The 16,908-nt window shown below is 45.5% G+C and overlaps 1 protein-coding gene across 1 annotated transcript; it reads left to right on the top strand.

Moving 5' to 3' along the window:
• Positions 1 to 242: 242 nt before the first annotated feature.
• On the top strand, positions 243 to 5,602 carry LOC134431708 (phospholipase A2 inhibitor NAI-like). The gene is made up of 5 exons (XM_063179840.1): positions 243 to 376; positions 1,404 to 1,520; positions 2,932 to 3,081; positions 3,210 to 3,350; positions 5,217 to 5,602. Exons 1-5 carry the CDS (start codon positions 328 to 330, stop codon positions 5,444 to 5,446), a joined length of 687 nt encoding a protein of 228 aa, XP_063035910.1. The 5' UTR covers positions 243 to 327; the 3' UTR covers positions 5,447 to 5,602.
• The last annotated feature ends 11,306 nt before the right edge of the window (positions 5,603 to 16,908 follow it).

Raw genomic sequence — 16,908 nt, 5'->3', positions numbered from 1 at the left:
ATGATGGAGGCTGAACATTGCTCAAAGTCTTTACCAGAGACATACCTGGTATCACCAGGAATGCCAGTCTTACCCCACAGGATGCACGCTCTAAACAGGGCAAAACCAAACAGCATCACTCATGTGAAGAAAAAGGCAAAACCTGTGCTTTAAAAGAAAAAGCAAACACTGGTGTTAGTGCCCAGCAGTATATATATAATGTTCAGAAAACTTCCCCAACCTCTACTTCCCTAAAACACCCCTTTCCTCCCAGTTTATAAAGCCCTTGTGGCACACAGTGCTTTGTTGGGTGAGGTTTGGCAGCTCCCTTGCTTACGTCCCATCAGCATGCGGGTATCCCTTGGACTCAGCTTCCTCCTGGCTTTCCTGGACCCAGGTGAGTTTTTCACTGGGACCTGTGGGGTTGTGAGACATGAAAGAGGTCTGGGAATGGAGTGTGTGAGGCAAGTGCTGCCATCTGAGCCAGGAACCCTCCTCATCTTGGGGGATTTGCACTGCACAGGGGAGAGGGTGACTGGTCTTGGGGGATCTTTGGTCCCATGAGTCAATGTGCAGATGAAGGTGTTGGCATTAACAAAGTGAGTTCACAGTCTGATTTTGTGTGGTGCTCACTGGTGGTACAGCCAGGACAGGCACCAGAGTGACTCAGGTTGCCCTGAGGCAGCCAGACCTTTGGAAAGCTGAATCGATCTCCAAGCTCATTTATTTTACTCAGGTCCAGGGCTGTGTGACATTTTGGACATCATGTCATCTCAGCTGTCCTTCAGCTCTGCTCCAGAAAAGCACAGCTCTCTTGGAGGACTTGGGTCACAGCAGATGGCATGGCCACTGCAAGGTGCCTTAGTTGGCACCTGGGTTTAGGTGACACGTGCCCTGGGCCTGTTCATCTACACACTGGACTCTGTGGGTGTGTGTCATGGAAGAGATCCTGTTTGCTCTCTGTTGAAATACATGCTGTTCCTTTCTAAGTGTTTCCTGAAGAATATCTGATATTCTGGTCTGCTTAAAGTGTTCCAGCAGGTATCTGGTGAAGTGGTTTCCCCTAATGCCTACAAAGAAATAAACAAAGAGATAATGGTTACAGAGAAAGCCTGCAGTTTGTACAGACCACGGCCAGTGCCTGCTGGCAGCTCTTGTTCCCCAGCCATTCAGGTGCCCTTATTCTCCACGAAGAGAGAATCTGGGGTCTGTGAATCCAGGAACACCTGAGTGCCTGCCAGGATGAAGGGTTTGCAGGGCTGCTGTTGTCAGCAACTCTGGAAAAGCCCAGCACAGATTGCACAATGAAACATGAGGGAAGAGAAATGTGAAAAGTGCTGATCAATGCTGAAATCAAACATCAGTGAAAGAGGAAGTGAGATCCCTTATGGCTGCTGCTCAGGAATGTGTCCTCCTCTCCCCAGGGACCTGCCTTCAGTGTGAGGTATGTCACAGTATGGGAAAAAGCTGCTCTGGCCCCATGAAAACCTGCACTGGTGGTGAAGACACTTGTGGCATTATTCTGCATGAAGTCCTAATAGGTGAGACATCCTCTAAGCCAGAGTGGCTTTCAGAGTGGGGCTGGCATAGGGACTTGCCTTTCTCTCCCTGGTTCTGTCACTGTACGGTCCATCCTTGGATAACCTGTTCCTTTTACTGACAGAAGACCCAGAGATCAGGATAGTCTGGGACAGGAAAAGCTCTTTATTCTTCTATTTTGAGAAGCAGTTTTCTAGTGGGAGGGTTTGGTTCTTAGTTGTGGAGGAAAGGACCAAAACCTCATAGTGGGGGGACACACTGGCTTTTAATTCTGGTGAAGGTGAATAGTTGAGTCAGGAAGTTGGGAGATTCAACCTTGACTTACACTAAGGTGCTGACACCCAGTGCTGGGGATGTGTGGAGAGAGAAGCCTGCCTGTCCTCAAGCTGGGATGGGGACACCATGCAATCCTGGAGTGCCACCAGGGCTGAGCTATCACCTTATCATAGTAATCATCATCATCATCATCATCAATCAGTTTAGGTTGGAAGAAACCTTGAAGATCATCTAGTTTCAAACCCCCTGCTCTGGGCAGGGAGACCTTCCAGTAGAGCAGGTTGCTAAGAGCCCCATCCAACTTGGCCTTAAACACTGCCAGAGATGGGAGACACACACAGCTTCCCCTGGTAACTTGTTCCAGTGCCTCACCACCCTCATTGTCTAGAATTTCTTCTTAATATCTAATCTTCTTTTAGTCTGATGCCATTCCCTCTAGCCCTATTCGTTCATGTCCTTGTCAAAAGCCCCTCTCCAGCTCTCTTGTAGCTCCTTTAGGCACTGGAAGTTGCTATGAGGTCTCTAGAGGAGCCTGCTCTTCTCCAGGCTGAACAACGCCAGCTCTTTCAGCTTGTCCTCAGAGGAAATGTTGTCAACCAGTAACCACGTCCCTGTAGCTGATAAGTCAAAGCTGATGCTGAGCCCTAACACTGCTGGACACTAAGTAGTGTTAGAGGCATGGCCCAGCCTCAGTGATGTGATTGTTACCTTTTAGACTGGAGTCTGGCTCATATCCTACCAGCTTTGGTGCTGGCAACTTCAGTGCCTGCCTTCTTCTGCTGCTGCACCCACCTTTCATCCTCCAAGCACTTCAGCAGACTCAGTTTAACCATTCTCCTCCCCTTCACACCCTCTGGGTTTGGCTGATGGGTGGACCATGTCAGGATGCTTGTGGCTGGGATGGACTGTGCGCTCTGCAGATTTTACACAGGCTAAGCAAGCCTGTGCTTTGGGTCAGAGGCACGTGTCACACCCTCATCTCTGCAGTGTCCTGCTCACAGTGGTGCTTCTCAGGGGGCTTAGGGGTCCCTCTTAGGCCCTGGGACAGCTGCCTAGAAGTTGGTACATGAACTAACGGGAGGGGAAGCGAGTTACTTTGTGTTGAACAACTTGGCATTGCCTTCTGCTCCGTGACAGGGGGGATGGCCATCTCTTCATCCATCAAGTCCTGCCTGCCATCCCACGTCTGCAACCTTGGTCCTGTCACTGTGAACTATGGGAAGGTGAAAGCAAAGAGCCACTTGGTTTGCTGCATGGGTGATGACTGTCGGACCACCTCTGTGTCATGTAAACTCTTTATTTTCCTTGCAGCCCTTCCCCTTTCTGTCTGATCCACCCCATGGTGAGGCCATCACCTGTGTTATTCCTCTCATTCCCTCACTGAAAGCAGCTACAGCCCCTGCCTTTCATTCCAGTGCCACCAGATAATGATGTGCCCAATGGATACCAGTGTCCTGCCTGCTACAGTGTGGACTCCTTTCAGTGTGGCAATGAAGTTGTAAACTGCACTGGATCTGAAGACCAATGTGTTGACCTTGCTGGGTTAATGAATGCAGGTAACTGCCTATCATTTGGGGCTGTTTTTCATCTTCTTGGTAAAGTGGGTGAAATTAGTCTAAGATAAAGCTCTACTGAGATAAGAATGGGCTAAAGGTGTGAAATAAAAAAAAAAGGGAAGATATAAGGAACTTAAAGCTGAAAACTGAAAACTTTAGACTGATCAAAGGGCAGGTGTCATTTTCCTTTCCTTCTTCCCAGTCAGGCATGGATAATTGCTGGAATTCTTCATAACATGGCATAACTGAGACCAAGAGTGGAACTGGTTTCTTGGGGCAATCTGGTACACGGGTGTGTAACAAACCTGACCAAGCCCCTGAACCTGCTGGCCCTAGCTAGCATGTATGAGGGTGAGCCTGGATCTGAGCCAGTTGCAAGCTCCGTGGAGGATCATCAAATGGAGCTTTGCAGAAACATTGCTTTTCCCATGGGGTAACGCCAGTCATGTGGGAAAAGACACAGTTGCAGTGGTGTTTTGCATGAGGAAAGCCAGGGACAGGTCCCCTGCCTTGAAGTCCGGCCTTTGAACAGCTCCATCAGAAATCTTTTTCCCACCTTAGGTCCTGTAATTAGAGAGAGGAAAGTAGACAGCAATTTTTCTGGTCACTCTCCTTTCCATCCCTGCTGCCGGTAAAAGACTTCCACCTGTCATGGCACACCTGTGCTCCTGCAGGCAGGAAAAAACCCATGGAAATAAAGGGCAGCAACCGGCTGTAGGAGCAGACTGAAAAACAATTATCTTGTATATGGTTATGGATGAAGTTCCTTTGACTTGATAATATTGCTTGGTGATGATGTGGTGCCTGAAGGTCCTTCCTATAGACTTTACTAATGTGCTGTCCAAACCCTGAATTAGATCATGTTTCACAGAGACAACATGAAGGAAAATAAGAATTTTCATAGTCACAGCAATGAAAATAGAGTGGCAAAATTAATTCAGTGTATGACTGAAATAAAAAATCCTCCCAACTTGTCTTAACTTGATTGATCAACCACTGTGAATGGGGAAGGCCTCTGCAGTGTGATAAACTGTGCAGAGAAAGCAGCAGTGTAGGGGAGCACAGGGAGGTGAGGAGCTAATGGAGTGCCTTTATTTGTATTTGAGATAAAATTGTCCAACAAAGTATTCCAGACCTCTGTAATCTGCACAGCAGAGACACAGGAACAACACTAGCAAAAGCAAGCAGCAGGAGCAAGAATATCTGAGTGGGGAGTTGGGCACTCAGCACCTGCTTGGGTCTCCTCTTGTAAATGCTCCAGTGGTGGCAAAGGACATGTTCAGGGTTTCAGTGGGCCTGTCAGTAGGTTTCTCTCTTGGTTTGGCTAAAATACTATAAAGACTTTGAGAAATAATTCCTCTTAATAAATGGCTCAGGCTGTCTCGTCACTGAGACTTCTCAACTCCATATCAAATCTGACTGACAGAAAGTTATCCAGTTTGAATGTCATGAGAGGGTCAGAGAGAGAAGGAGACAATGAATACCTGGTGTACTGCTACACAGCCCTTTAGGAAGCCAAAGTTTGGGCAGGAGAATCTTTAAACATGAGAAAGAGAACTACTTAAGACATTTTCACTTCTTAAATTTAAATGCTTAGAATTTTTAAAAGTCATCTTTATTTAGCAGAAAGAAAGAAGACAAACCTTAAATTACTTGTATTTCGAGTAAACCAAGATGGCCTTGCTGTTTCCTCAGCTTTGTTCACAGGATGGGAACAGATAGTTCTGGTGGGTTTGGAACCAACTGGATGTAATGAATGGGCAGTTCTTAGGTTGGAAATGGGCACTCCACTGGCCAGGGTGGGATTAATGATGGGAATTGGATCCCCTGATACATGCCATGCATTTCTTCTATTTCCCTACACAGGCGGACTGTCTCTGAAAGCTGCCATGAAGGGTTGCACCACCATTTCTGAATGCACCATGGTAGGAGATGGCAAAAACAGCCTGGGGATGATGGACATAAAGCTGAAACGGTTCCAGTGCAGACCAGCTTCTGCTATGTACAGCGTGGTGTACAGTGCTGGGGGTGCCCCTACGCACACGATCTTCCTTCCTGTCCTATCAGGATTCATCCTGGAGAAGGCACTTTTCTGACTCTCACTGGTGCTGGGTTGAGCAAAACCCACAGCAAACCCCAGCAGTGGTTTGCAACTTAGACCTTTTTGCTGTAGCTTCTTCTGCATGGGGATTTTATTTTCAGATTAGCTCTTCTTTTATATTTTCACAGAATAAAGACAGCACTTACACTTCTTTTGTTTCCTTGTTGATTTAATCTCATTTAAACCTTCATCAGTTCAATTGTGGTTGGTTTTACGTTGCATTCTCTCACTGCTTTGTCCATACTGAGACCATATGAGACTGTGTGAAGTCTTCAAACCCTTCACAGGAATTGGGTGCTCTCAAGCCAGCCCTAGAGTCTACATCCACTATTTCAGTATAAGTGGCAACTTACAAAAACCACTTTTCCAGGCTCTGAAAAGGATTGGACATGAGTTCCTGAGAGGTTCATTCCAAGTAGAAATGTCACTTGCCCCTTTTTCCAATGCTTGTATGTTGTTGGTCCAAGCAGGAGCCTGAGTCCCTCAGCCCAAAGGGCTGTTCCTGGCCCTGGGCCACAAACAGTATTTGGTTCAGAGTACAAGACACTGCAGTAAGCAATCTGCACCTTACCAGACACTCACCCATTTAGTCTTAAGTTTCATGATTATCTGGAATAAATGCTTATGTTGGGAACTTTTAATTAAGGTAGCTTTCCATGGTGACAGACTGCTGGGAGTCCAACTAATGGGAAACTTCAGCTCCATTCTTATTTCCTCTCTGTTGGCTGAACTACACCCACAGCTTGTATAGCCTTCCCACTTCTACATCTGCCACCCCCTGGCTATTCTGCCCCAGCCACCCCTTGCCTCATGGGCATCCTTGGGTTGGTGTCACACAAAAGCACAGAGGAAAACACCTTGTCAGGCAGCATTGCCATACCTGGGACTTAGTGTTGGCTGTGGGCTAAAGGATGGAGGGGTGAGAGCTCTGAGAGATGCTGAGGTATACAGAGGAGAGGTGTTAGCCAAATTCAACATCTACCTGTGTGTCTGCTCCCAGAGGAATGCCCCAGTTTGGAGCAGACTACAGGACTATTAAGCAAAGTTCATGGTTGTATCTGCCCCTAAAAGCCCCAGTGTGCCTGTGTTCACAGTGGTTCTTGGATGAGGGAAGAGATGACAATGTTGACTCCATGTTCAGAAGGTTTGATTTATTATTTTATGATATATATACATTACATTATAACTATACTAAAAAGAAATAGAAAGGAAAGGTTTCCTCAGAAGGTTAAGCTAATAATACAAAAGAAAGAATGAAAACAAAAGGCAGCTCTCTCAGACTCTGTCCGAGATAGGTCTGTCTTGATTGGCCATTAATTATAAACATCCAAGAGGGGCCAATCACGTGTAGACCTGTTGCATTGCACAGCAGCAGATAATAATTGTTTACTTTTGTTGGTGAAACTTCTCAGCTTCAGCAGAAAAAATCCTAAAGAAAAGATTTTTCACAAAAGATGTCCCCCACACCCAAGCTCAACAGGGCAAGCACACGTTTTGGGCATGGGGTTCCAGGGATCAAGCAATGCAATTTTATCTCCTAGTTCAGTGCTAGGAAAGCCTTGGCTGCTGAAACCAGATCACAACACGTGGCAGTAGTGAGTTGACTACGCCTACATGTGTATGCATGAATGTATACGTGATCAGCTTATAACTTGCAGCATGGGGACTGAATGTTCTTGCAGTTTTTGTCTCCCCTGACTTTCCCTTCTTCCCAAACAGGCTGAAACTCCTTTCGTTCTAGTATTCCCACCAAATTATTTGGGATAAAATGTCACATTATTTATTATAATAAAGGGGCATGGGTCTGAGAGTGAAAATTAATTTTTGAGGTAGGGAGTGAACTAATAATACAGATTCAATGCAGGCTAAAGAGTCTGGTTAGACTCAGTTAATTATTTGCAGAGGTTGTACAGTTACAGTGGATGTTAAAGAAGGAACACAGTTCCCTCTTCATGGTGTAGCCATACACTGATACTGCAGCGACCCACTCATTCAGCATTTTTCCAGATCTGATAAAATCCTGGAATTAAAAAAATTCTCTATTTGTGTAAGTACATTATCCCTGAACACATCTCCTGCACGCTCACGTGGAACATTGCATTACTGTTCCTGGCACCCACGTGGCAGACCTCGATCCGCTCCAATGGCTCAGCCCTTCCCTTCCTGCTCATTCCACTCCAGCCTGTGATCCTATCAGGATGGAAAAGCTGAATGGATCTGTTCAGCCTGGTCAAGACTTGGGTGATACACATCCAGAGAGCCATGGTGCTGGGGTGGTATTTCGGGAAGGACAAGGGGGAGAGCAGACAGCAATACTTCTGATGAGGGTTTGTGGCGCAGAAAGCAGAAGTAGCTTAATTTTGACCTCCAACTCAATGTTGTGGCAAACAAAACTGTTGCAATCTGTGGCTGCATAAATGATGGAGTGATGAGTGGAAACAAACCTGCATCTTTATGACTGATACCCTTGTGCTTGATCCTGTTCCAACATCCACATTTTAAACTGCTGTTACAAATGGAAAACATTTGTACTGCGAAGCGAAAGTCTTCAAGAGCATAATCATGTGATTTTACTGAGAAACAAAAGGCAGGGATGTGCCTTGTTTACAGGATATTACCACACTAATGTGGAATTGATAAGATCTTAAAGGGCTCTTTTATACACGGGAGTGCAGCAACAACCTGACAAAACCAAAGGAGAGAAAGCAACACCATCACTGTGCACAGAATGCAGCCATCGGACCAAAGGATCATTAGCTTTTGATGTCTGAGACCTAGAATGAAGACCTTTCAGAAATGGATGCAGACAGGTTAAACAAGGTTCAGGCAGAGCTGGGGGAAAACGTGATAGACTGGGTGAAGGTGATAGGATGGTGAGCTTTTCTGACTTCACCTTCTGGCTTCTGAGGAGGGAGATGATGTTGAAGTGTGTTCAGATAAAAGCCACACAAAAGATGGAAAAAGCCCCCTGGTGACGCCAATTTACTAAACCAAATCAAACAGAGGCATCTCGGTGTCTTGAGCAAGGAGAGATGAATGAGCAGCACTTGCCTCTCAGTAAGTGCAGGGTGTGACAGCAGAGGGGGAGCATGTCCAGAGATCCCCTGTAAAGGCACCACTCTGGGAAACATGGGAAGCCCCACTGCCCACAGGGTTGAACTGAGGATATGCAGCAAGGAGCGGCCCTTGAGGCCATAGGCATGTTGGGGAAGGGCAAGGAGAGATGGGGCCAAACCCCACCACTGTAAGTGGAATGACTCCTGCTGATTTTAATGGGCTGTGAACCAGGCCTTAGACACCAAAATGGGTTGTTTCCATCTGCAGCTTCTCGTTATAATATATGCAAACCCTACTCCCACACAGACGCGCGCATGCAGACATGTGAACACCAGATCCTCCCTTAGATCCTGCAGATACTTCAGCCACCCGAGACACAGACACTCACAGCTCTGCATGGCTGGAGCTGCCTTCCTCACCCTCAACACCCACCATGTCATCAACAACCTTTATCTCCCCTTTTGTACAGCCAAGAGGGCTCAGACCGCTGTCCTGCCTTCCCAGACAGTGGAAAATTGACCATTTCCTGCCATTCCCTCTCTCTTCTCTGAAGTTTTGGTGCTTTACTAACATGCTTAGCCAGCCAGAAAGCCTGGTGGCAGGCAGAAAACACATAGCAGATTTGAAACAGGAAGATGGACATGCAAGAATTTTGCTCAGCAGGCTGGTGATTTAGTAGGGTAGAGGGAGGTGGGGACACAGCCCTGAGCTGGGTGGGTGGATTGGAAAGGAGCAGAGCAGCAGAAGTCATGGAGAAGGGGCTACATCTCTGTGCAGCCATGCACCATGCAAGGCAGCTCTTATCAGATACTAAAACCCCTCGGCTCCTTCTTCCCAGCATATCTGTCTGGAAATGATTTTTCTCTTTTTTTTTCCTCACATTTTGGGAAGCATTCCTGCCCCCAGCTTTTTCACACCTGGAGCTCAGAACACCAGGATCCAATTTATCTGACCAGAGCTTGGTCTGGGGTTGTATTTGCAGAGGAATGCAAAATTGTTTCCATTTAAAAATTTTTGTTTAATGTAATTACTATGTTTCCCATAAGGAAGATTTTCTAGTACCTTGGGCTAGCAGGTTCAGTGTGTATTCTGGAGCTCTCACTTCAAAGGCAAAGGAAAGACAAACAGGGAGTGAACAAAAAGGCTTTATTGCAGACAGGAACATGTGTCCTGCTGCACACCAGACATATAATTTTTTCCAGCTCTTTCAGGAAAGGATAGGTGGGTTTTGAGCAATCTGACCAAATCTGGGCTTCAGCAAAGGGTCTGCATCTGAACATGTATTAAATTCCTAGGATGGCTGAGTCAACACTGCTCTTGGAGATCAGCTTCTAATTGAACTACACATTCCCTTTTGCACTGTGAGATCCACCACTGGCAGAGGCACCTCCACCCCAGACACAAAGTGTTGGGTGGGAAGGATCCCAGATCCAGAGTGATGTATTTTCCCTGGAGAACATATTTTACCTTAAAGCTGTCTAGCACAGAGAGCAAATGCTCCACAGGTCAGGAGTAGGATAACCTTGTGTCAAAGCCTGCATGGTTTCACCTCCTAACTCCTTGGACACTTCTACTGGATAAACACTTGCTGTTCCCAAATTTTCACGATATTTTCCCTTCTCTGGGTTGCAAATGTGAAGAACAGCATTTAGTATCCACTTCTGTTGCTGACACATGGAAGAAGCATCTCTCCTTCCCTATACATATCTCAACTATGGCAGGCTGTCTTAGGATCAGAGAATTATTCAGATTGGAAAAGACCTCCAGGATCACTGAGTTCTCTCATGTGTATGAGTGAATGAAAACAAAATTTACCCCTGCACCTAACGTGGAATCACCAAATAAATCACTCCAAGCATACTTGTAAGGTTTACCAGTTGCTAGGGCAAGAGCTGATGTGCAGGAGGCTGGACATCTGGGTGCTGCCACTGCTGACTCAGTTGTTTGGTTTTCAGATGTCACAGATATCAGGAAGGGAACGTTTCTTTTGCATTGCATCCCATGGTCACACCTCATGTCAGGTTTCACGTCCAGGGAATAAACTCTTGAGCATCTTAGTCACAAACTTGTGTTATGCAGTGATGGATTCAGATTTTATCCTCAGAAGAATCTGGTAGGGAAAATCAGACTCTTTCCAAGCAGCATTCTGCTGCAAATGGTGTGGCCTGCTAGGGAAAAACCTGAAAACTATTGGCAGATGATTCCCAAAAGAGGAGCTGGTTGTGGGTATTGGCTCTGTGCAGGCTAAAGGAGCTGTGAGGTTACAACTTTAGGAAATCAAAAAACCTTCTGTGGGGCCCAGATGAGGACCCATCTCATAGGGCTGGTTGGATTCAGAGAGGCTGATGCAATTTGGGAAGTAGCTTGTCACAGCCTGTGCAAAAAATCTGTTTGGAAAGCTGGCCTTGCTGCAGGAGCTCTGGAGGGGTGGCAGAGAGTGTTGCAGGATGCTGAGCCACAGAATGCTGAGCTCAGGGTATGCCTAAGAAGTCAGGCTTTTCATAACTTAACTTAGTCAGGCTTTTCATAACTTAAGTTCCCACACAATGTGTCTGTAAATGGATGGGTTCAAGATGTTTTAATTAGTCCATTTCCCTCCTCCTGTTTCTTTATTATACTGCAAAGGCCATGACTGAGTATTCACATACAGTGACAGTGGTCTGACACACAGCTTTGCTGGACAGAAGTTTTTGAAAAGTGTGATTCAGACTGGTTGGTCTGGGACTGTAGCTGTGGCTTTATTTATCTGTCTTGGGCTCTCAAACGTCTACGGGTCACTCAGGAAACTTGCAGACATGAGCGTGGGAAACTGTTTTTCTCCTAAACTGGGAGATGAAATTGTCATTGTTTGCACGATGGCAAAAGGGACACTGTAAGAAATTAATTACGGTGTTATGAGGTCCTTCAGATTACAGGAAGTGATGATCATGATGCCAATTATGTGCTAGATTTGCTATGAACTGACAAAGTTGCTAACAAGTACCACAGGTCATGAATGGCCCCAGACTGAATGCACATGGTGCTTAGGACACTAAGGACCTGTGGGAAATAAAAAAGCCATAAATTTATAAATAACAGATTAATAAAGGCTGGAAAAGCCCTTCAAGACCATCAAGTTCAACTTCTGAACTGAACACCACCACACCCACTAAACCATATCAGGGAGTGCTGTGTCTACTTCTGCTGTACTTGGCAAGAAGACCTGGTCACTGGCCAACACCATGAAGGTGTTATCAAGTAATTAATCAGTATCATTCTGCATTTCCAGCTTCTCTTCCTTCCAGTTTTGTGCAGAAACCCCTGCCTGTGGGCCCTGCTCTCTTTGCCTGGTTGAGGGGTAAGCTGTCAGAGGCAGCTGTGGAAACTCCCTGTTTGCATCTTCATGGCTGATGTTCAGCCCCTGCAGAAAATCCAGACAGACTGGACCAAAACCAAGCTGGGCATCTGGCATATGTCTTTCCCAATCCTTTTTCATGAAGTAATTTTGGTGTTTTGAGGCTATTTAAACAACAAGAATGGTGACTCAGGCTGTGCAGAGGGAGACCTTCAAGCTCTTTAGGACAGCTCTGAGCAGGAGAAGGGGAAGGACTGGTGGGGGACCAGAATTTACTGGGCTCTGTGATGCACATTCCTGGTACACATCCATGCTCTCCCATTCCTCCATCTGTGCTGGCTGGGCAGTTCCTCTCTCTGCAGCCCATCTGCTGCACATGAGGAACTGCTCACCCACCCTTTTTGGATATTTAGAGGAAGATTGTGTCTGCCTGGTGGTCTGTGGGACATGCTGGAGCCTTACAGCTATTTCTGGCACAGGCTCTTCCTTCCCCTGCATCGAGATATTCTGTTGCCCAAGCTCAGGAGCAAACCCTCCCTGGCTGAGCAGCACTGCCACAAAACCTCTAAACCCACACCAGCTCAGCTTTTCAGCTCTCTGATGCCTCAACACAACCCACAGAAAAGTGTCAGAGAAAGGAAGGCTGGTTTAAAATGCCGGCATTTATGCTGGCTTATGTTTTCTGATTAAAATGAGAGCTGGCTGGCAGCTCATCATGGGGAAATAATGCACAGGAAACCTCTGAGAGAGGCAACAAAGAGGAAAACAGACTTTCTTCCTGAAAAGATGCTTTTCTACTGTTATTGTTGGCAACTCAGTGGGAAGGTTTACGTCTCAGTTTCCCAACTTTTGCAAGAAGGAGTACACCTTTCTCAAGAAGGATTCTCTAGGAAGACATGAGCTGGCACCAGAGTCACCTTTTTCCTCTGCATTACCGGCTTTTGGGTTTCAAAAATGGCTGGGTTTCTTCATCAAGACATGAGAAAATTCAAAAATACAAATTGAGCTTTGATGCTGTAAACTTGGCTCATCATCTCTCAGCTATCATGTAGACAGACTACAGTGACATAAATGAAAATGAATGAAATTACTGGAAAAAATTCACTAGCAGGAGCAAATACATGTTAAAATCAGAAAAAAAAAATCAGAATTTGAAACAAAAAGCCTGTCAGAGAAAATAATTTCTGCTGTGGACTTGGCAGTTTGCAGGTCTTGATGCCACGTGCTAAGAGTGCTAAAGGTCCCTTCCCTATTCTTATTCTGCTTTTTCTGATTGTGCCCTGGATCAGCACAGTGAAAGTCATGGCAAAAACTGGTAACTGCAGCAGCTGCAGAGGGTGGAGCTTTCTAACATAATTTTGGCTATCTCCTCTTTCAGCATTTCAGAGTTGCTTTTCAAAGATCAAGGTCCAATGTTTCAGGAAAAACCATAGTATCCCAGAAAAACAGAGATGGAGAAATCTCAGAAATCACCAGATATTGCACTCTTTTGCAGTGCAGCAAGTTACAATTGTTTTTCTCTGCAGCTTCTCCAGAAAATTGTCAGGAAAACCAGATTTCCTGAGGGACAGAGTGGCCTTTTGATGGGGTCACACTGCACCTCTGGTGGGGATGTAATTTCTTGGCAGGTTTTATTACTGCATTTCTTTTCTCTTTCTCCCTTTCCCTCTCTGACCTTTCTGACAATCACTCACACTTGCTTAAAATTAGCTTGAAAGTGACTTTAATGAGATCAGAAAATCTTTTAGAGGTTGCAGCAAGCGTGACCTCACACTTCCACTGTGTCCCTAATTGATACTGCAGGTTATCCTGTACTAAGTCAGTGTGTAAAGTTCATAGTATTGTCATTTGTCAGTATTTTTAAACCTAATTACCTAGGGGACCAAAGTGTTGCATTTACTTTTCCCCTGTATTTCTTTCCTCTTTCCCCACTATGTCCCCAAAAGTATGATTTCCACCACACTTTTCATCTAGTAAGAGATGTGCAAGATTTTAATTTGCTCACAGTTTTGTGAAAACTGCCAGCTGGATAGAGCAGAAAGATCTGTATAAGTGCTGCTCCCTGCTCCTTCCACACAAGCCAGAGGCAGAGTTTTGCACAATATACCTGCTGTGGACCAAGGAGCACTTGTGTCCTGGATAATGAAGCAATTCAGGTACTGCTCCAAGCCAGCCACAGCACAGGACCCAAATCTCCAGCCAAACTAGTAGCAGATGCTGGAAGGAGCTGCAGTATCTGGGTGGAGGAGATTGGAAAGGGAACTGTAGGAAAGGTCACCTTATTAACTCCATTGGTCACAGAGCAACTTATTTTTAACAGTGTCTTTTCCCCACAGGAGTAATTTTCTCTCCATCGTTTCCAGATACAATTCTCATGGCTTTGGCAGCTACATCAGCCCTGGATTCTTGGATGCTGCATTTGGAGCAGGGAGTGCTGTGCCAAGAGCGGTCATAGGCCACAGGGAAAAGCCACGGAAGGGGAGATGCTGCTGCTTGGCAGGACCTGTGATGGATTTACAAGAGAAGTGGAGGCAGGGGAGGAAGCTGGCTTCCACAGAAGGGCTGTAAATGCCCCTCCACGGCTGGAGGTGATCCCGCAATTCCTTTTGCTGCTGTCCCTGGCTCCCATTGGAATCACTGCTTAACCACAGTCACAGACCATTGCTTAACCTGTCACAGACAGGTTTTATGAAAAATCCTTTCCTTAGGATTTTTTCTCCTGGGAAGCTGAGAGACCTCAGGAAGAAAACGTAAACAATGATTATCTGCTGCTGTGGAATGCAACAGGTGCATCTTTGATTGGTTGTAGTTGTTTCTAATTAATGGCCAATCACAGTCAGCTGGCTTGGACTCTTGGTCAGACACAAGCTTTTGTTGTCATTCTTCTTTTTTTCTATTCCTTGCTAGCCTTCTGATGAAATCCTTTCTTCTATTCTTTTAGTATAGTTCTAATATATAATTTTAATATAATATATATCATAAAATAATAAACTTCTGAAACATGGAGTCAGATCCTCATCTCTTCCCTCACCCTGGGACCCCTGTGAACACCACCACACCCACATGCACTGCAAACTGAGAGATTAGCAAGAGGACAGCAGACACCTTTTGAAAGGCCAGCTTTTTGCCCCTTCTTGGCATTGGATGCACAGCTGTATTGAATATCTGGCTGCTTCTTTTGCGCCCGAATGGCAGGTGATGAGTTTGAGAAATCTGCTCCAGCTCTGGATACTGGGCAGATGCAAAATTATTTTCCTTCATTTGCTTCATCTGTGTTTGTCCAGATGCTGCTGCAGGCCCTTGTGAGGTTCCACCTATTTGCCCCTGAGGTGCAGTGTGCCAGCAGAAGGCATGTGGCTGCATTCCCTGCACAGCAAGTGAATTTTCCATGCAATCCTTGGTCCCTGAGGATGACACTGGTGGGAGCCATGAGCAGGGTGTAAAGGCAAGAGGACAGTGCATCCAGTGGGAAGGGGACACAGAGTTCTCTCTGCTGCTGCCAGTAAAGCCAGTGAATCATCTCTTCCTACAAAAAGTTTGTGTTGCTGGCTGCTTTTCACAGCCCTCAGCTTAATCAAATAACACAGGTTTGGATGCAGCTGCTGACCAAAAGAGTCTCTTCATTTGAGACTTCTTGCTAGGTTATGTGGTAAGGATGAGGAGATATTTCCAGAAGCCTGAAAATTATTTTCTCATGTTGCAATGTACTGTTGTGACAGGGAACGACCTTGGAAACTGCCAAAGCCTGATTCATCTGTTGGGCCCAGGGTAGTTTTTGGCCAAATCTCACAGTTTTATTACAAGTTTGGTTTTTTAAAAGTTTATGTTTTAAATTTCATGTGTGGAAAGAGATAGAAACCTCTGAGTCTTCATATCTTTCTTGACTAATATGATTGCTCCACAGAAAATCATTCTGCAACGAGCAGGATGCCTCCATTTCTTTGCAGTCTGACTGTGGCTAGCCTCTAACAAAGAAAGATACCTCTCCTACGTTTCCTTCCCCATATTCCCATTCCCCTCCACCCATTTTAAAAAGGAGAGACGGGAATTGTTTTCTCTTTGTCCTTGGGGAATCAGGACAAACTTTAGAAACCAATACATATGGTAGACATGGCTGTAAATCATGGGAAGAAACCCCCTCAAAAATCTTAAACAATACACTGAAACCCAGGTGACACTTTTCATTCTAGAATAATGTCTTATGAATAAACAGATGATTGGCTGCAGTGAGCCCATCTCAGTGAAGAACACTGTACTCTCCAAACAGTGAGGAGCCAGATCATGGAAAGTGGAGAAGGCTGACATTGTTATATTTTTAAAGCCTGAGCAGTTGAAAAGCTTCATATTCCCACACTACACTTTCCTATCTCTAAGTGAAATGTTTAATGAACACTTTTCTTGGGTAGAAATTTATTTCAGCTGAAGTTTGGCATAGGAAAATTTAAACTAAGTAACTTCGCTGGGTCAGCTTGACAATAAAATTCATATCCATTCAAGTCTCCACAGCTTCTAACAAGCATCACCTCAGGCTTTTCTTGTCTCTATTACTACTTAATCCCCTGGCTTTTTGCACAGGTGATAATGTCACTGTGATCTTTGCCTCTGACTGTATGGTGCAGTGAGTTTTGGAAGATGATTTCAGGGGCAGTTTTGGGCTTTTCAGCTGCTTTCAGTGATGCTCAGTCTGCCCCTTTCATAGACAGGGAGGTTGCAAAGTTGGAGCAGAGATTGGTCAGAAAATATTTGAGGATAACCTAACGAGGATGGGAGTGAGAAGAATGTTTCTCTCTTCCTTTCCAAGCTGTGGCTCTTGTTGGAAATGTGTTTCCAGCCTCAGATGGAGTCCTTTGGTCAGAATTACCTTCTCACAGGTGACTCTAAACCTGAACCAATTGTAGATGGGCCAAAGACAGTGAGCCTGGGTGTAAGGATCCCACCCTCATTTGTAATTTCAGCTCACATCTCTTCCAGAGCTGCAGCAGTTTGTGGGAAAGGTCAGTTTGGTTAAATGAAGGGTTTAACTGACGGTCCAAGAAGGATGGGGGTCAGCTACCATGTGGGCACAA

Source organism: Melospiza melodia, chromosome Z, assembly GCF_035770615.1.
Source record: "Melospiza melodia melodia isolate bMelMel2 chromosome Z, bMelMel2.pri, whole genome shotgun sequence".
NCBI classification, from domain to species: domain Eukaryota; kingdom Metazoa; phylum Chordata; class Aves; order Passeriformes; family Passerellidae; genus Melospiza; species Melospiza melodia.
The sequence above is the reverse complement of the archived record's forward strand: the minus strand, read 5'-3'. Positions and strand labels throughout refer to the sequence as shown.

Excerpts from the sequence above, each read along its gene's own strand:
- LOC134431708 (XM_063179840.1), top strand. The coding sequence starts at position 328 with ATGCGGGTATCCCTTGGACTCAGCTTCCTCCTGGCTTTCCTGGACCCA. Across the intron at positions 3,082-3,209 it reads TCGGACCACCTCTGTGTCAT|TGCCACCAGATAATGATGTG; the intron begins GTAAACTCTTTA and ends CTTTCATTCCAG. Across the intron at positions 3,351-5,216 it reads TGCTGGGTTAATGAATGCAG|GCGGACTGTCTCTGAAAGCT; the intron begins GTAACTGCCTAT and ends TTCCCTACACAG.